Source organism: Corythoichthys intestinalis, chromosome 1, assembly GCF_030265065.1.
Source record: "Corythoichthys intestinalis isolate RoL2023-P3 chromosome 1, ASM3026506v1, whole genome shotgun sequence".
Taxonomy (NCBI): domain Eukaryota; kingdom Metazoa; phylum Chordata; class Actinopteri; order Syngnathiformes; family Syngnathidae; genus Corythoichthys; species Corythoichthys intestinalis.
Window position 1 is genome coordinate 35,622,402 of NC_080395.1, and position 21,621 is coordinate 35,644,022.

General features: G+C 38.3%; 1 protein-coding gene across 1 annotated transcript in view; it reads right to left on the bottom strand.

The window, feature by feature from the left end:
• The window catches only part of ush2a (Usher syndrome 2A (autosomal recessive, mild)), a 428,293-nt gene that overhangs the window by 114,859 nt on the left and 291,813 nt on the right, over positions 1-21,621 (bottom strand). The window contains exons 65-67 of the mRNA XM_057848749.1: positions 17,044-17,241; positions 15,445-15,599; positions 3,009-3,207 (exon numbers count right to left, since the gene is read on the bottom strand). Of these exons, the coding sequence (XP_057704732.1) occupies positions 3,009-3,207; positions 15,445-15,599; positions 17,044-17,241 (552 nt within the window). The remainder of the gene's footprint in view (positions 1-3,008; positions 3,208-15,444; positions 15,600-17,043; positions 17,242-21,621) is intronic.

A 21,621-nucleotide genomic window follows, 5' to 3' on the forward strand; every position in this document is an offset into this window, starting at 1 on the left:
TAACGCAACCCTAACCAATACTAAAACTGCACCTTATATTGCGATGCGCCCTATGTATGAAAACAGTTTTAAAATAGGCCATTTGTTGAAGGTGCACCTTATAGTGCGGAAAACACGGTACTCATAGATGATAAAAAACAGTTAAGAGTGAATTATTTGATTATAATTTGTTTGGAAACATATTCTAAATTATGAATAAAACCTCCTCTTTGTCATTGTTCCTGAAGTTTATGAATGAATGCACAACCCATGAACAGGCAAGAGAAAAGTAAACCTGCCAAACATGATGACATTACATTTTTTTATATCTGACACTGATTAGATACGACTACTACATGAAAGGAAAAGTTCCTAACTGCTCTCCATCCCGTCTACACACTTGACTCATTTACACGTACCAATCGGAGTGCACGCTACGGCCAGTGTTGAGAGAGGGAAAAAAAAGAAAGCATGAATAAATAAAAGAACATACTCTATTCCCTATCGTTGTGAATTAATAATGAGCCTACAAAAGGCCAATTAAACACATGATTAATGCCATAATCTATATAATTGCAGGCAATCATTCATCGCAAGCTAATGATGGCAATGCTTAATATCGATTCACATGGGGTACCTTTGAACAGCAGTGCTTCATTTTGTCTATGAAGTGTCATCATTGCAAACAGCTAAAATGCTATTAATAAAGGGCCTATTTGTTGCTTTTCCTGAAGCAAATCATTGATCAACAGAAGGCAGTTGTCGTTGGTATAAGGAACTACTTAGTTTATTAAAAATTGGGGGGAAAAAAATACTGCAAAACATGCAAAATGTATTCTTACCACATGCTTCAGTTTTATTGAGAAATGCTGAGTTTTTATGGCTTCTGGTAGTTATTAAATGAAGGAAAAAAATCACTAAATTTGTAATAGATAGATAGATAGGAAAAAACCATCTATCTATCTATCTATCTATCTATCTATCTATCTATCTATCTATCTATCTATCTATCTATCTATCTATCTATCTATCTATCTATCTATCTATCTATCTATCTATCTATCTATCTATCTATCTATCTGGGGTGTGTATTACCTCATATCTGGTGATATATTTCATTCAAAGTTGATCAATTTGAAGACTTTATTGGGTCAAACAGCAAATGAATAGAGAAAGCGAGAAGTGCGTTTAAGTGAGGTTTTACATACATGCTTGTGTATCAAGCAGGTACAGTATGACCATTTCTATTTGGAAATGTTGGCTTTGCTTCACACAGGCAGGTGGTGGCAATAACTTAATCACACTTGTAGCCAGTTAAAATGGATGAATGCTGACTCAACCTCTGTCCTGTGTCCTTGTGTGTCCCACATTGAGCATGGGGAAAAGAAAGAAGACCAAAGAACTGTCTGAGGACTTGAGAAGCAAAATTGTGAGAAAGCATGGGCAATCTCAAGGCTACAAGTCCATCTCCAAAGACCTGAATGTTCCTTTGTCTACCGTGCACAGTGTCATCAATAAGTGTAAAGCCCATGGCACTGCGGCTAACCTCCCTAGATGTGGACGGAAATGAAAAACTGACGAGAGATTTCATCGAAAGATTGTGCGGATGGTGGATAAAGAACCTCGACTAACATCCATACAAGTTCAAGCTGTCCTGCAGTTCGAGGGTACAACAGTGTCAACCCGTACTATCCGTCGGCATCTGAATGAAAAGGGACTCTATGGTAGGACACCCAGGAAGACCCCACTTCTGACCCAGAGACATAAAAAAGCGAGGCTGGAGTTTGCCAAAACTTACCTGAGAAAGCCAAAAATGTTTTGGAAGAATGTTCTCTGGTCAGATGAGACAAAAGTAGAGCTTTTTGGAAAAAGGCATCAACATAGTTTGCAGGAAAGAAAAAAACGAGGCCTTCAAAGAAAGGAACACGGTCCCCACAGTCAAACATGGCAGAGGTTCCCTGATGTTTTGGGGTTGCTTTGCTACCTCTGGCACTGGACTGCTTGACCGTGTGCATGGCATTATGAAGTCTGAAGACTACCAACAAATTTTGCAGCATAATGTAGGGCACGGTGTGAGGAACATGGGTCTCCCTCAGATGTCATGGGTCTTCCAGCAGGACAATGACCCAAAACACACTTCAAAAAGCACTAGAAAATGGTTTGAGAGAAAGCATTGGAGACTTCTAAAGTGGCCAGCAATGAGTCCAGACCTGAATCCCATAGAACACCTGTGGAGAGATCTGAAAATGGCAGTTTGGAGGAGGCACCCTTCAAATCTCAGAGACTTAGAGCTGTTGACCAAAGAAGAATGGTCTAAAATTCCAGCAGAGCATTGTAAGGAACTCATTGATGGATACCGGAAGCGGTTCTTCGGAGTTTTTTGGAGTTTTGGAGCCCATTTTTGGAGTTTTGTGTAAAGTGATTTTTTTTCATTCTCTTCTGTGTTTTGTAAAAATGCATGCAAAATAAATGAAGATATTACTACCAAGCATTTGTAATTGCAATCATTTTCTGGTTGAAATTGAGCATTATGTGACAGAATTGCAGGGGTGCCAAAACTTTTGACCAGCACTGTATATTTGTCAATGGTTGAGTCTTATTTTCGGATTGTGATATTGTTCACATGTAGTAGTGTTGTTGTAAGGGGTTTTGCAAGATTGTGGCGGAAATCAGATGTATATTCAGTCATTAGACGGCGTTCACCAAAGCAGCAGACATACATAAATGCATGGCAAATATAATAGAGAGGATAGGGAGGATGGGGAGAGGAGGAGTTGACGGACAAGGAGAAGGTTTAGAGATGACAAAGGAAAGAAGGGAAGATGGAAGTGTATTAAGGGGAGGGACGGGAGGGGGAGGTTTGTTTTTGCAGGGGCGGGCTGAAGGTAGGAAAAGAGGCTAAAGGAAACAAATTGGTGAGAGGTTGGGTACAAAAGGATGATAATCAAAGAAAAAAGTGACTTAAAGTAGCAAAACAATCCAAACCATAAAAAGAATGAACGCCAAGAATATGATTAACCGTTTCTTACCAGTCACTGTATAATTCCCGGGTGCCTGTGTGTGTGTAAATATGGTGCCAACACCAGTCTGGTTCAGGTGATACCACTGCACTCTTCCATTGGGACTTGTGGGTCGGACCCAGCTCATGTGAAGAGAGGAGGGGCTCAAAGCTCTTACCACTGGAGACTGCACCCCCTCTGGGACTCCTTGAACTGTTACTGCCACCATCTGAACACACAGGACATGTGCACAGCAAGAAAATACACACATTTTTTACTCACATGGGCCTTATATGCTCAGATTACACTGTATATGGATATTGGCAGATAAAGCTGAACATATGAGGTGGATGTAACTTTTCATTTTTTTCTTTACAAAAACATGCATTAATAATTTTCCACAAAGTACTCATTATAGCTAAAAACGCCATCATTGTATTTTATCATATTGGTTTCATTTATTTGTTATAAATAAATTAAAGAATATATAAAAACTAAATTAATAAAATATAAATGAATAAAACCAGAAAATGCTGATTATAGACCCCAAAAGCAATCTGAAATTGATTTTATATATATTTTTTAAATTTCATAATCTCATTGCCTGCCATTGACAAGGATAGACGCCCAAATTTGGTGGGAGTGTCCGTGAATGCTCATGTGTGAGTGACATGCGCTACGCATCCTATCCATTTTAATTGGGAGGGCTAGCGGCGATCATTCGCTCCCAGCCGGTCAAAATGGATGGGACGTCTACAGCGTCAATGACATCTAATGAGTTAAATGAGTGCATTATAAAGGGTAAATACTGTATACGGTAGGTCCGGCTTAGCGGAAAAATGAACTGCTTTTTAAGCCTACAAGGGATGATGCTGTTGCGCAATTCAGTAGTTGACTAGCGGATAAAAGTAAGACCATAGAGTCGCTGGGCAATCTGCAGCTAATGGCAACAGGGATATCCTGCCTTAATAGACTGTCACGGACACTTCCCCCACCTGTCCCGCACAGTGCTATGCAATTAGAACACTGCTACTACGGCTAAAGAGATGCTCGGGCACTCACCTACAAACACATGTAGATAGATGTGTATTGACGCAAGGAGCAAAGAAAGTGTTAACATTTTGATGAACACACACACACACACACACACACACAAAAGTCTAAAAATATATGATGGGAATATATATATATATATATATATATATATACACACACTTACACTTCTGTATATGTGTATATATATATGAAAAAGCAGTTTCTGCTCTTGCACCCCTCTTTAAAATCTGTTGTATTTTAAGCCAAAAGAACTGTTGTGTTTGATAGAATATGTCTATATGCTGCCATAGCAGTTTCATGGCTCATTAAGCCCCCGAACTATTTTTTATTTATTCGTTTTATCCTGGAGACCTCAATTACAGACACCGTACAACTGCTTTTGTTTCAACCCAGCCATAAAAAGAATTATATTATTTGAAATGTCTATAATTTTTATCTTAGAATCATTAATTGATATATATTTGGTTTAAAAAAAACAACAACAACAAAAAAAACGACTTTTTAAATTATTCACTTGCATCTTTTAAACAAATTACATTACAATGAAAAAAAAAACCCTTCTCTAAATAGGTCACAAATATCTACATCGTAACCATCACTTAATTTTATTTTATTTTATATAATCGATCCAAACAAAGGAAAAAAAAAAAAAAAGTTTAAAAGGGTAAATATTTTTTTAAAAAAAAATCTCAACCACTCCTTGATGTCTGCGATTTCTGCATTCTACCCTAGTTATATTACCACGTTTCAACCATAAAATCCCCCAAAAATCCAGCTGTGGCCATTCACAGCTGTGTTTTGACACTCGGTGAGACATGGTACATGGAATTTTTGGATCAAAACAAGGTAAGAACGTGAGAATATCTTGTTAAAATCACGTTTGTCTTTGAACGCTCATGCTCTCACCTCAAGTTAGGGTTTCGGGCTTTATTTATTTATTTTTTTAAATGCCCTCCTGGTCAAAAACATTTTTCCCCCAGAAAATTGAGATTTTAAGCTTTGAAATTTGGCCAAATTGGGGGTCTTAGAGCAGAACCTCAAGTCCCCTGATATATATATATATATATATATATATATATATATATATATACATACATACATATACATACATACGAATATATATATATATATATATATATATATATATATATTTATATATATATATATATATACATACACATTTTTTTATCAAGCAAACATCAATCAATCAATCATTTACATTGATTTATTGAATTTAACAGATTAATTTAACCTATATTTTACACAATTGTTGCCGTTTCTTCATTTAGACCAGGGGTGGGTAAAATATTCCACAAAAGGCAGCAGTGGGTGCAGGTTTCCGTTCCAACCCATCAAGAGGACACCTTTTCACCAATCTGGTGTCTCGCAAGTGCAATAAGTTGATCGCAGTCAAGGGCTTCTTGTTTCAGAAGAAACCTCATTAGTGAAACTGTCTGTGCTGGATCAGGAACAAAGACCAGCAACCACTATGGCCCTTCATGACTGGTTTGCCCACCCCTTAATTAAGACTTACCTTGAAATACAATTATTTAAATCGCAAAAGTATTCAATTTTTTTTAGTAGTCTCTAATTTTCTCCCCATTTACCTGAGAAAATAAACTTACTTTCTTTGAAACTTTTCAAATACGCTAAATTAGCATTTGGTCCACAGGATGTTACTGCAATAAGTTTCTCAGTTCATTAATTCTGTTGTGTGTATTTGGTGATATTCAACCCTGACTGGTTAAAATCTGAGCTAAAATATGCTTTTCAATATCATTTTATTATGTTGTCATTATGTGATTAGCACAAATACAATGTTGCACGACTTAAACAAGCATGTGTGTATTATGTATGAAGGCTGCCGTCTACAGGCTAACTTGTAACCTACAGGCAACAATAATTTCGCGTTGCCCTACCAAGTTTCAAGACTGTTCATTAATGGCGCAGAAGTAGGACTTTAAGAACAACAATAACTTGAGTGGTGACTTAACAAGCCTTCAGCCTGTAAAAATTAAAACGCCTAGGCCAAAATACCAATTTTCAGTAGTTCATATGTTATTTAAGGAAGTTATTTTAGTTCATAATTCTTTTTAGGTAAAAACTGAAAAATCCAACTTCACCCTTGAGAGAGTTACTGCAATCAAATGGTACCAATTTGGTTTAATGGCAGTTTTTATATTTTTACTCAAGAGCTTATACAGTATTGTATTATTATTAGTATAAATATTACTCGTTGAATCTGGTGTTTTCTCTTTGGTTAAAAAAAAAAAAAAAAAAAAAAAAAGATGAGAAAGAATGATGGTCACCACAGAGACACAGGAGTCCCAATACTAGACAGGACATGGCTGAGAGAGGAGAAGAAGCAAAAGTGAGAACAACGGATGGGAGAGGCTGACGTTCCCATCACAGGAATGACAGCAGACAAATAGCAGAGGCAACAGGACAAGAGCATTTGAAGACAAAGGAGGACCAATCGCTCTTCCAACCTCTCTAAGTGACCAACCGTATTAGATCAGCACCTTCTGTTGTCGCGATAGGTGTGCACTTGTGTGTGCGTTTTTCTGCGTGTCTGCTGGTCGGCACTCGGCCGTGTGTGCCGATGCCAGGTAATTGCAGTGGTGTATTGGGTTAGCCCACCTTGTTCCATAATTGGGAATGTTTGGCCAATTTTCACTGGTGTACAAACTAATCCAAGTCACTCCCTTTTCACTCTCTGCTGGGACTATGTGCGTTAGCTTTTGGGTTTCGTTTGTGTGTGTGTGTGTGTGTGTGTGTGTGTGTGGTGGACAGAGATTGAGCTTGTTTAACTGAGCTTGCTTACTGGGGGTGGATAAAGGGCGGTCATATTATGCCTGAAGAGTTAGAATAGGTTTTTCCTTTATGTTATATATTTTATTCTAGTATGTTTCTGGGACAACTATTTATTGCATTGCGTTGGAACCATGGCGTTTGAAAAAAATATACAAAATAGCTTTTCATTTCTTTTGATATTAATTGGCTGCATAATCAGTATTACGGCTTAGTCAAGCACTACTTAAAAACATAAAGACTAATACATTGCAGTAAAAAAAAAAAAAAAAAACTTTTTTTTGCCTATTTGGTATGGGAGATAATAATTGAAATAGACTCCTCTAAAACTTATTTTGTTTGTCAAAGGCCAAAATAGTGCAAAATCAATTTAATTTAGTGCTGTCAAATTTATCGCGTTAACGGCCAGTAATTAATTTTTAAAATTAATCACGTTAAAATATTTGACACATATAACGCATGCCCGGAATGACCCGCTCATGCATTGCCTCAAACAGATTACAATCACGCCGTTTTTTGCAGAGAAATGCGAGTGGACACAGGCGTTCATTGGACTGCGACGTTTATTGGCATATGCTTTGGGAACTTTTTCACAACAAACATAAGTATTGTGGCAAGCGACGTGGGGAAGAATGACAGATTATCATCTTTTTTCTTAACAAGCATTATTTAACACAACCCAGAACATATATCATTTGCAGCCACCACTGACAGTCATGGTTGCCCAACTTCCCATCATGCATTTGGGCGGAACAGTTAAGTCGCTAAAGTATCATTTAGTGAAAACACGACAAAAAAAATATATTCCTATTTCTCAAAAAAATAATGTTCACAAAAAGAAAAGCGCTCAGTGCAAAGAGAACTGGCATTCCCAATCAAAATAGCTATGCAAAATACACATAAAACTTACTCTGATCTCTAGATCTCAAATTAATTTAAAACTCGCCATTGAAACCTTGTGGTGTATTTCAATCACTACCTTAGGTAGTTAAGGACACTGTGGAAGAACAGCAGGGAGCCCATGTGACGTCCCGCTCTGCGACGTCAACAATGGCGAGCTATTATTTTTTTTATTGAAAATTTTACAAATTTTATTAAAACGAAAACATTAAGAAGGATTTTAATACAAAATTACTATAACTTGTACTCACATTTATCTTTTAAGAACTACAAGTCTTTCTATCCGTGGATCCCTTAAACAGAAAGAATGTTAATAATATTAATGCCATCTAGTGGATTTATTGTTATAATAAACAAATACAGTACTTATGTACAGTATGTTGAATGTATACTAGTACGTATATCCCTCTTGTGTCTTCTTTCCGTTCCAACAATAATTTACAGAAAAATATGGCATACTTTAGAGATGTTTTGAATTGCGATTAATTACGATTAATTACTTTTAAAGCTGTGATTAACTCGATTAAAAATTTTAATCGTTTGACAGCCCTAATTTAATTGCAACATGAATAATGCAACAAAAAGTAAAATTACATTCAATAAGGAATAATATAATGTACATATGAGGTAGAGAGTTTTTTGAACACGTAAACTTTTATTTTGGTTCATAAAAGCAACCAGTATGCATAGACATGGCCTCCTGGATCCCTTTTATATACAGCAATCTTCCTCATGAACCCCCTTAGACTGGATTACACTATTTAATGAATCGAATGTGGTCATGGTGAGTATAGACCCTACTCACATGACGTCACAACCACGCCTCCGCGCCATATTGTCCGTCTACTCGTCATGTTGACGCATTACCGCTACGTAAATTCCTCATATTATGGCGTGTTTTTCTGCTCGTTAACATTAATAATCAAAATGGTGAGGGCGTGTGGGGCGGTTGGTCGCAATAACAGAGAAGATCGACGGAGAGACTTGAAGTTCTACCGTATTCCGAGAGACCCGGAGGGGAGAGCGAGATGGACTGCTGCAATTCGACGAGAAAACTGGGCACCAAACGATTACCACAAATTATGTAGTAGTCATTTTATATCTGGTAAGATGCATTTAATATATATTTAGAGGGTTTTGGGCTGACAACCACAATTAAGATCATTGCGAGGCTAATCGCCGACAACATACAGTTTCAAATTCAAGATGCTTATTTCTTCCACCATCATTACATTTTGAATAATATTTAGCTGGTACCAAGTGAAAGAAGCTGGCCTCGTCTACGGATCATCAGTTAAACAGGTGTGTCCAAACCTTTTGCAAAGGGGGCCAGATTTGGTGTGGTAAAAATGTGGGGGCTACCTTGGCTGATTTACATAGAACAATATATTTAAACAAATTTTAGCAAGCCCTTCTGTGTGTCACATTTGCTTTATTATTTTTCTTAATTCATAATTTCAACAGTCTCGTCTTTGTGGCGTTCTCTTTCGATACCCGGGCTCTTGTGAAATACTGCTGCTGTGAAATTAAACTAGCTTCAAGTTGCTATAATTTCTCGCTGCGTATCTTCCCTGTAATGTTGTCGTACATGTCAGCGTGTCTTGTTCAGTAATATCATTATCGCGTCACATCGAACTCTTTGAAAACAGCGACTGTCTCTTTGCAAATGAGGCAGACACAGTTGTTGCGTGTTTTATTGAAGAAATAGTCCAATATCCACCTATCCTTGAAGCGTTGGCCATCGCAGTCAACTTTTTTTTTTATTGATTGTCGCCATTTTAGAAAATTGGAAGTAAAGGATCACACGGGGTAATGTTGCTTGGAGTGCTGCTCTTAAAGTTTTTCAAACTTTCGTGAGAATAGGCTGATTTTGTGTGGACAAGATAGTTGTAGATATCAGGGTAGCAGATGTCAGGTAGATAGGGCGAAGACAGCGGGTCGAAAAATATCGATTTAGGCATCAAATATGGATCTGGCGAATGGATAGACTGAAGCTTTTTCACATAACGCCTTTTATGCAACGCATCCAATGAGTTTACAGCGTCTGAAAGCACCGGGGCTTCCATGGATTGCACTATAAATTGCACGACAAATTGAAACCATTGAGAATACAGCTAAACAAAGACGGACAATATGGCGGCCGGATACAGCGACACGTCATTCTGTGACGTTGGTGAGTAGGGTCTATACCAAAGTCTTCCCAAATGGAGCTATTCAAGTCATCTCGTAAAAAGTCTTCTAGTTTTAACATGGCAATTAGACATGGCATGTGCTGTTCACCGGTTTCAAGGTATACAGTGGTATGTAAACGTCAAGGTTTCACAACCGCAAAGAAATTCCGTCATATTGTCACTCCAGTATTAGCTATTTTTTATGTCCCAAAAATACAGGGAGAAACCCCCCGCTTGCAGCTGCATAGCTTAACCCTCCCCCATCGGTTGTTACTCAGTGTCAGTGAGTCAGCTGTGCTCCACAATGGCTAGAAAAGGTGAAACTCCTGAACTTTTTCCCCCCATGGACGAAAATAAAATCGCTGGTATGGGAATATTTCGGCTGCAGAAAAGTTACAGACGGCCGTGGCTTAGATGATGAGGGCCAACCAACATGTAAAACATGTTTGCGGAGGGTGGCTGCCGGGGAGGCAATACCTCCAATATGATTTCACATTTATACAAAATTAAAGATTAGTAAACACTGTCATGAACATTTCCCACCAGCTATGAGAGTTAACTCCAGCGTGGTTAGTGTGTCTAGCGGTGGTAAAACATGGTGGGTTTTTTTCTCTCTGGAAAGTGTCTGTGATGAGAAAGAGTGTGTATATAATGTGAACTTGATATGAGTCATACACATGTGCTTTTTATGGAAAATAATTATTTTTGTTCTGATGGTAATAATGTTGAGCTGTGGCTGTGAGTTTAGGCTCACCTAAAGGAGTGCATTTACTTTAATTTTATTTAGAATATTTTTTTTTTTTTTTTTTTTTTTAATTTATTTTGACTTAACACTATACTTATGTTCCAATTTGCTAATATGTTTTGAAAAATAAAAGTCCTGTTAAATGGAAAAAAAGTCACATATTTTAGAGCTGTGATTGCAATACCGTGATACTGTGTTATTTTGGCCTAAGCTTATCATAACGTCAGAATCTTATACCGGCAGATGCCTACGGTAATCGCAATATATTTCAAACCCCCAAAAAGTCGCAATGTCAGTTTTTTCCATTATCCTTCAGCCCTAGCCAATACTAATACTAGTGTTTTAGCGCTCTATCGGTGTACCTACTACATTTTTGCTTAATCGTATCAGAAAAAGGAGCAGTCTCATCAAGAGGTGTTTATATATTTACACGTGGCAATACGTTTTCCTAATATGCTGTTTATGAAAGAAAAACCACAGTGCTCATTAGCGAAGACCTACTGTACAAGTCCACTACAAGTAGACAGTTTTAACAATACGGAATATAAAGCTGCACCTCCTGTATGCCAAATGCCAAGGTGAAACTTTTTGGGCTGACTTACACTTCACTTTTGTAGATAGGGCTTTTTATTGCAAGTCATGTTATGACTGAAATTCATGGTCGATTTGGGGGTAAAGGGGTGTTCATGTGTATATGAGGCCATTTTCAGAACCCCTAAAATGCATGTGCTCAGTCTGTAACTATGGTGAATCCCATGTTGTGTCTTGATAATTGTGTTCATGCAGAATTGGACAGCATCAGTAAATAAAGCATGCTAAACATTTGCAAAACTAACTGACTCCAATAAATTCAACAACGATAATAAATATTTGCAGTCATCCATTCATTATGACTAAAAATGTCACCCCTAATACTACCAGAGGGATTAATTGAAACATTTCAGTTGATGCATCTTGCACTATTTGTCTTTTTTAACCATTTATCGCCTCCGTTTTATCTTTTGCGTATGACCATTGATATTATCATTTTTCAAGTCTTCATTTATTGTCAACATAAATCTACACATAATCAATTTAGGTAGAAACCAAAGTTAACAGTCACAAACAATGTTCCCTCTAATTTTTCATGTGTCTGAGCAGACACACAAGCTAAGTGAGCACACTGCGGAGCACAGTGAGCAGCATCAGATGTGTACCCTCGGGCCAGACATCAGTATATTATCACGGCTGTTCAAAACCCTGGATCATAGCAAGTAACATGGCTTATTAAAAGAATGAAACTACAGCAGAAATTTTCATTAGTTTACTTTTAATATGATTGATTTGGCCCACATAAAAAGAAAAAAAAATCTTGTTCATGAGATGTGTACTATGTTATTTGTGAAGTGTCCTGCTTTAACCATAGGAAGAATCCTGCTCTGGCCAGCGTAAGGTCCACTTGTGGCAGAGTTAATAAATAAAACATAATGAACAACCACAATGGGAGTATTAGATATTAATTTATACTGTAGCGCTTGCAAAGATTGGCAGCGGAATGTTGCTTCAGTAAATTAGCACAGGAGTCTAGCTCTCTTTTCACCACAAATGGAAGCGTCGCTATGGGGCGCTGTTTGTAAAGCAGCACATGCTGAAAATTACCACAACATTTTCTCACATTTAGCGCCAGACAGTGTTTAAAATGGTCTGAAATTTTTAGAGTCACTTTTTTTTTTTTTTTTGCACATTTACAACATTTAGCAACTTAAGTATTTATTTTTAAATAAGAAGTTTTGGACCTGATTGTTTAAATCCAGAACTAAACTTTTAATTTAAATCTTAAATTTATATCCTATATCCTAAATGTTAAATCAGGAAACGGTTGGAACTAAATATTTAGCTTAATATGCAAATTCACATGACTGGAGACCGGAAGTAACAAAATAAAAGCTGGTAGAGCAGCCCAGACTGTCTGTTTACTTTGCTTGAAAATGAATAAAACCTACTCAATGGTGGCAGTCTGCTCTTGGACATTAGTCATTGTGATAATAACAATATCTAGGTAAAATATATATTTAGGAGAAACTATTTCAAGAGTATTTTGTGTGTTCCAGCTTTTATTTTGTTACTTCCGGTCTCCAGTCATGTGAATTTGCATATTAAGCTAAATATTTAGTTCCAACCATTTGCAGATTTAGCATTCACGATATAGGATATAAATGAATGATTTTAATTAAACATTTACAGTAGTTCTGGATTTAAACATTCAGGTCCAAAACGTTTTAGGCCGCTAAATAATGTTGTAAATGTGCAAAAAAAAAAGTGACTAAAAATTTCACACCACGTTTTCAACACTGTGTGGCGCTAAATGTGAGAAAATGTTGTCGTAATTTTCAGCATGTGTGGCTTTACAAACGGCGCCCCATACGTCGCATTGCTGTATCGAACACACCAATAGGAGTGTCCCGCTGACACACTACCGCGGAGCTGACAGTAGTAGTAGTGACGCTACAATACGTTTATGTGGAATTTTATTTTGTGCTCTGCATAGATTTTCTTGTGCACAGAGCATATTCAAGCAGTGCGCAATTGCGCCCGCGCGCAGCTTAGATGGAACATTGGTCACAAATGTTCCATAAGACCATCATTCTACTCTATGCACCCCTCCCGGTAGGGATGGGAATTGATACGATTTTTATGATTCTGATTCCATTATCGATATTGTTTAACGATTCGATTCTTTATCGATTCTCTTACCGATTCTAATTTCGGGAAAAAGAAGAACAAACATTTTGATTGGCATCAAGTTTGTTTAATCAGAAGTCACAACCTTACAAACTCACAACGAGGTCAAAAGAGGCCCAAAGCCTCAATGTTAACTGTGGCAATAAGTGGCAAATGCACAAGAATGTGTAACATTTTACTGAAACATTTTTCTAATAGAAATAAAAAATATTGGTATATTTTGGCATATAGGTCGTTGTTCTGCCTTTGGCAATGTCCCCAAACTTTTTCCTGTGAGGGCCAAATAACTTTTCCCTTCTCTGATGAGAGGCCGGGGTCAGTTTGTAACAGAAAAAGTGTGACGATTGCATGAGTGCGAAATGTAAAAAAATTGTTGTTTTTCAGAAAGCCACAATCAAATAACCCTCTGTGGATTCTTCTCGGAACAAAAGTAAATAAAATAAAAATAATAATATAATATAATAATAATAAATAATAATAGCACTATTAATGAAATAGATAATAACCAAATAACCCTCTCTGAGTTATTCACTGAAAAAGGCCAGGAAATAAATAACACTACTGAGGGAGAAAAAAACAAAAAAAATTCAAAATGCTCTCTGGAATTGTTCAGGGGGCCGGACCAAATATGGAGCCACGGGCCGCAGTTTGGGGACCCCTGTTTTTATTTACCAGTATATTGAAATGCATGCCTTTTAGTTTTTATGGCGCTTTCACGCTCAAGTGGTGGCGTCCTTGCGCTTCCTCACGCGAAGAAGAGCGCGAAGAAGAAGAAATGCCGCATCCAAGCCAGTGAGCGAGTTAGTGAGAAAGGGAAACACTGCCACGAGCCTACGTTCTTTGTTAATGTTTGTAAAATATCCACAGAGCCAACCCCTGTATGTATCATCTTCTGTGTTGTTGTTGTGTGTTTCCACTCGCGATCGGACACTTAAATCCAGTTGTGTAGTGGTTTAAACGATGGGCTAATGCTAGCGAACACATGTTAACTAACTGTTTGTTATGACTGTGTTAGCAGCTAATCATCGCTGATTTACGTTGATGCGAAGCTGTTTGTTACTGGGGACGAAATTGATTTGTTTCATTTCTATTTTTAGTTTCAAGTTATGGTTGAATAAAGTCAGCAAATTATACCAACGTCTTCTGCATCGTCATTTGGGAGTTTAGCTAGCTGTATAGCCAGGACTGAGCCTTAGCCTCTCGGTGAGGACAGTGCAGTCTATTCCCTCCCGATGCAGATATTTCCATCTCGCAATGACTGCAAGTCGCTTTGTTGTAATTTTTCCTCGTGAAGTGAAAACACACTTTCGAGCATTCGAACCTGCGTCATTGTTATGTTTACGGCGGCAACGCTCGTGCTAAACTATCGTAACCTTTCATTTTCACCCTTTTTCCTGGTGAAGTGTAGCCAAACTTTGGAGCGAGTGGTTCTTGGCGCCATGCTAGTTTGATGCGTCTGGACAACTAGACACGCCACGACGCAATATGCGTCTTTAGGGATCGTTAAAGGGATCGTTAAGGCTTTTTCATTGTGATGTCGAGGCCTCGAAACACTCGAAACCGGTTCCGAATTGGAATCGGATTTCGATTCCCATCCCTACCTCCCAGTAACACGTGGGCCTCTTTACATAACTTTTTGCCGGACAATAATAGGCGTTCAATCAGCTATAAAAGCAAGACAGACACTTTTCAACAGGAGCTTTCATGTGTGCTAAGCCGATGAAATTAATTGTTGTGTTGATATCAGCTCAGCTACAGCTCGAGAGATAGCAAAGGGGAGTTACTGTGTGAAGCTATTATGGATGCTATCACAAACATCAGGTGGACTCAGCAAATCCACAGACTCACATACAGAGAGAGAGAGAGAGAGCACAAGCACCATGATGTTCTGACATGGAAACAGCAAAACATCCATAAAATTTGAAAATATCACCTTAATGTACGGGAAAGTTGCAAATAAAAAATATTAACCTTCACATTGATTATTGTAAAACAAGGTTAAATGAGAAGAATGCTAGTAATCAATATCATGACCCAAATTAATTTACCCAAACAGTCTTACCTTTGTGCTATCAGTACATCCAGCACTGTTGCAGGCCCGTAACTGGTAACTGAATTCTTGGAGATGGCTGATCACACCCATGTCTGTGAAACTATTCTCATCACCACGGTATCGCTCTTGTCCATCACGCAGTATCACATAATGGGTTATGACACCTGACACAAAAGAAAATGTCAGAGAACTTAAAACAATTATTTAGAATGCGATTTAACCTCTAACTGTGCTAAATACAGTGGGGCAAATAAGTATTTAGTCACCCACCAATTGTGCAAGTTCTCCTACTTGAAAAGATTAGAGAGGCCTGTAATTGTCAACATGGGCAAACCTCCACCATGTGGGGGGAAAAAAAACTGAAAATCACATTGTTTGATTTTTAAAGTATTTGCAAATCATGGAGGAAAATAAGTATTTGGTCAATACCAAAAGTTCATCTCAATACTTTGTTATGTACCCTTTGTTGGCAATAACGGAGGCCAAACATTTTCTGTAATTCTTCACTCTTCGCTTAGTGTGAAGAAATCAACTGTGGGACCAATTATTAGAAAATGGAAGACATGCAAGACCACTGATAATGTCCCTCAATCTGGGGCTCCATGCAAGATCTCACCCCGTGGCGTCAAAATGATAACAAGAACGGTGAGCAAAAATCCCAGAACCACACGGGGGGACCTAGTGAATGACCTACAGAGAGCTGGGACCACAGTAACAAAGGCTACTATCGGTAACACAATGCGCCGCCAGGGACTCAATTCCTGCACTGCCAGACGTGTCCCCCTGCTGAAGCCAGTACACGTCCAGGCCCATCTGCGGTTCGCTAGAGAGCATTTGGATGATCCAGAAGAAGACTGGGAGAATGTGTTATGGTCAGATGAAACCAAAATAGAACTTTTTGGTAGAAACACAGGTTCTCGTATTTGGAGGAGAAAGAATACTGAATTGCATCCGAAGAACATCACATCCACAGTGAAGCATGGGGGTGGAAAAATCATGCTTTGGGGCTGTTTTTCTGCAAAGGGACCAGGACGACTGATCTGTGTAAAGGAAAGAATGAATGGGGCCATGTATCGAAAGATTTTGAGTGAAAATCTTCCATCAGCAAGGGCATTGCAAATGAGACGTGGCTGGGTCTTTCAGCATGATAATGATCCCAAACACATAGCCAGGGCAACAAAGGAGTGGATTCGTAAGAAGCATTTCAAGGTCCTGGAGTGGCCTAGCCAGTCTCCAAAACATCACTGCTCTAAAAGAGATCTGCATGGAGGAACGGGCCAAAATACCAGCATCAGTGTGTGAAAAGCTGGTGTAGAGTTACAGAAAACGTTTGGCCTCCGTTATTGCCAACAAAGGGTACATAACAAAATATTGAGATGAACTTTTGGTATTGACCAAATTATTATTTTCCACCATGATTTGCAAATAAATTCTTTAAAAATCAAACAATGTGATTTTCTGTTTTTTCTTCCACATTGTGTCTCTAATGGTTGAGGTTTACCCATGTTGACAATTACAGGCCTCTCTAATATTTTCAAGTGGGAGAACTTGCACAATTAGTGATTGACTAAATACTTATTTGCCCCACTGTATTTGCAGTATGCATACCATTAGGTCGAGCAGGTGCTTGCCAGTGCCACTGAATGATGTCATTCCGTTCATCCAGACGTCTCCACCGAGGTGGGGGTACTCCCCATGGTTTGTCTTCAGTGGTGGTCACTGTGATAACATCGCTAGAGCCTCGGCCAAAGCTGTTCCAGCCCGTCACTCTGTACTCGTATTTGGTGAAGGGCTCCAAGTTCAAATCTATACGAAGTGCAACGAATGCAATATTAAAGCAAATTCATCTCTGGGACACAGACCCATTTTCCTTCCTGAATGGTATAATGGCTGTACTGTAAATGCTTTTGGAGTTTATAGTGGCATATAATTGTTTTAACAGATGACAGTGGTATATTTAGGCTATTGGAAATTGCACCCAAGGATGAACCAGACTTTGGTAAGTCCACAACTTGATATCCTGGTCAATTCCTTTTGAGTTTCCTGTGATGATGGTAAACAAATAAGCATGTTTTTTTATGTGTGCATTATACAACCACAGGTTAATAAACCATAAGAAGAAGCTTTCATAGAAGTGAAAAGTTCATCTGAGTTTCCCCACAACTATTTGAAGGCAAAGCCATCTTACTGTATGGAAACTGATTTTGAAGAAAGTAAAGAACAATTTAGAAAAAAAAGTGAATCATTCTGAAATTTGACATGGAAATACAGTTATCCCTCCCTACTTCGCGCTTCAAACTTTGCGCCCTCAGTCCAACGTGGATTTAAAAAAAAAAAAAAAAAAAATACGGGTGAGCTGTCCCGAGCTGATCGCATAGTCTCACTCTCGCCCCCTCCCTCCCTCTTCCTGCTCGTCATGTTCGTCAGGCAGGTACACCACTGGAGTTGCTTATTTGCTTGTGTTTGATCTTGCCAGAGTCAATGGTTTAACCTGTTAAACATTTGCTGTGGCAACTCATTGTGTCTAAGTGAGCAGCTTGAGAGGATTTGAGTAGACTCACTATGAAGCATTTAATAAAGCCAAGCAATTTCCTACTACTTTATTCTTGTTTAAAAATAATTCGATGGGACAGTAACATGTTTAAAATGTATCATAGTTATTACATTTGAAGTGCTTGAAAAACATTAATATATATATATATATACACACACCGTATTGGCCCAAATATAAGACGGCCCTGATTATAAGACGACCCCCTCTTTTTCAAGACAAGTTTGAAAAAAGACTTTTTGAAAACCAAATTAATTTTTATACAGAAAATACATACAGTACATCTGACGCAAATGATTATAACAATATATTTGGGAGAAAAAGCATGTTATTTTGCCTCATTCAAATCTTAATATCTGAATATTTAAATATGTAAACTAAAGTGCAATCACACTCGTAAATGAATGGCTTCTGGTTTTTGAAATATAAATAAACCAATCTATCATGATAAAACAACAAAATTGCAATAACTGCATTAACCATACAGGATTCGCTTTGGCCTGGGAAATCAAGTTTAGCATTCACTTCAATTATATCTGGCGCCATCTAGTGTCGTGAATGGGTATAATGTCTAGACCTCGAATAAAAGACGACCCACACTTTTTCAGTCTAATTTCAATGCAAAAAACACAGTCTTATATTCGGGACAGTACGGTATATATACACATCATTTAAAAAAAATTATACTTTGGGAAAAAAGTGAAAAAACATCTTATATGTATCTCTTTCCAATGATAAATCTGAATAAATACATTGAACACACGCACAAAAAAAAAAAAAAAAAAAGTTGCGCAACTCCATGGTTTTTCACTTATCGCGGCGGGTTCTGGTCCCCATTAACCGCAAAAAGAGGGATCTCTGTAATGTAATTCTGGTCACCTTATTAACCTAAAACAAGAAAAGCCATGTCTGATCTCATATAAGACAATGTCAGTGAGGTAACGAAAAAAAAAAAACCTTTTGACTTTTTATGCAGTATTTTCATAGTGTTATAAACATCTGGTTTCAACTACTAGTATATCAGCAAAACCCAAAAACTAACCTCATTTCATAATTTTCAGTGGTGTAAAGTACTGTGGGTCTTGCGGGGTCAAATAACTTAGTCGACTACAAAATTTGTCACACAATCTCTGTCCTGTTAATCCATTGTTTTAGTGAATAATAGATCGAATAAACTTTCCTAGCTAGTGACAACCCCAGTATAAAGCATATTATTACTACAGTATATTGAAAATGTCCTACTCGTGTGGCTAATTAAAGTAACCAAACTACGTACTAGAAACCCAGCTAATATGATTTAGTGCAATATTACATATTGAAAACTTACCACAATAATAAAATACTGTCAAAAAGCCTTAATATTCAGGCCTATTGTGTGGTAAAGTACAATACAGAGACAGTGTTAATGTGCAGGCTCTAAACATTATGTGGTTAAAATAACAGCAGTTCAATTTGTGTAAACCACTAAGGGAGCGTCGCCAACAGCAGCAGACATTACATGATCACATAACAAATAAATGCATTGGTCGCTGGTCGACAAGCTGTAAATGTGAGGCGGTGACTGGGGCCTTGTTACAGCCCTTCTGCTGGGGCACACGTACAGGAGTACATATAAATACCAATGTACTTGCCCACACTCATACACATATGTGGCGTGCCTTTTAAGAGAGCTAAGGGACTGCTGCTGTAAATGAAAGCATGTTTTAACCACCAGTCTGGGACTATTGTCTTTACTACTGTGAAAGCCAAGCCTGCAAAAACACACATGCAGTGACATTTCTCATGCAAATTATACAAAGGGTGTGCCACCATAAACATACACATGCCTCAAATATGTTTATGTATTTGATTAAGACATGACAATGGCATGTACATATTTATAACACTCCTTTCTTGTGTGTGAGATACAGTAGTTCACGCTTCTACCTAAGGGAAGTATAGCATGATAGCTGGTGTGTGCGTGAATGTGAGCATGGACAACATCTGGTGTATGGCGGGTGGTGACAGCTTTATGTGCCTCTGCCCAGATGGTGTCACAGCATCGCCTAGAAACTTATCTTAACCACCTCATGCACAAAAGCACAAACACCCAAAGAAACACATAAAAGCACAATAGTCTTTCAGATTTTCGCCTTTTTTTTTTTTTTTTTTTTTGAAAGAGAAGATCCCATTTAATGCTATTTTAGTTGGTTGTTTATGCTTCCTTCTGTAGTCCGATTTTTGTCACTATGGCTACGTTCATACTACAGGTCTTAATGCACGAATCCGATTAATTCGTGTTTTTCCGACTCGAGTGAGGCATTAACTTGACGGTCTGAACGTGACAAGTCGCATAGAACGGGACCATTTCAAATCCGATCTGGGTCACTTTCGTATGTGGTCTAAATCCGATCTGGGCCACATTTTTCCAGACTGTCGCGGCGGTCTGTACTGTCCAGTCCCGCAAATCGGATTTAATGCAGCAATTACGTCGTCAAATAGCGAGAGAGTCGTTACCGTAGCGATGCACCTGTGCGTTATTAGCGCCTAGCTTGCAGTGAACACGGCTTTTGAGGAAGGGCTGAGCTTGACAACAGTCATAAAAAATAAAAATGGGTTGAGGATAAGCCTGAGAATGCTCAGTTTTCTCTCTGTTCCAAGTGAGCAATATTTCAACATTGCCTCCACGGCCGAGAGTCGGGACAAACTGCCCGTATGTGTGTGTGACGTGCACGGACAGTGCGTGCATGCTATCGATCCATATAAAATTTGAATATAAGCCTAAACGGGGATTATTTATGTCTGTTATTTGTGTCCACCTTTTGAAAAGCAAAATATGATATCCCTGGAATGACGGATTACGTCTGTCATTTGTTTTGATGGTTCTGCGCATGCGGGTCTTCTTGCTTAGCGCGTGTCGGACTGCGAATTAGTGCGCATGCGTAATACTTGAACGGTCTCAATGGATAAAGGCAGTCTGAACAGGCACGCCAAAAAAACAGATATGACAAAAAATCGGATTCGTGCATTAAGACCTGTAGTATGAACGTAGCCTATGAGGACCAGGTGTACATAAAACCCTTGCAGTCTGGAGTGGGTGTGTAAGAATCACAAAGTGGGCAGCTACTTTCATAATAAGGCAAGGTGTGACGATTCGAAATCTGCTTGTTTGCAGAGCGGTTTGATTAGTAAAAGCAATTTCTATGAAGTCACAAACCACAAGGATGACAAATTTCAAACAGGTCAGCATGTTGGCCTATTTTATGCTTAACTCACTATAAAAAAATTAAATTCCATGCATGGTTATGTTAAATTGCCATATATACCTTAAATGGACCAAAGATCACGATTACCTTTGTTCACAGTTTTAATGCATTTGGACATTCAGCAGTACAGTAACATCATGCACCATGCCCGTTCGACGACTTCATGAGAAACTTTTTACCTCCTAAGAGGGATAGTAAATTAGCAGTGTTTAACAATTCGTACAATATACCTCTCCAAATTATGTGTCTGGAACAGCTCACTTAATGTCGAGTGGGAGGTAAATGACAATAAATTGCTTTGCGTAGGGGAATAACAGGGTCACTGTCTCCACATACCCACAGGATAAGCCAGCGGCTGACATCAACGTCTGGACCAGAGAGGCACATGAT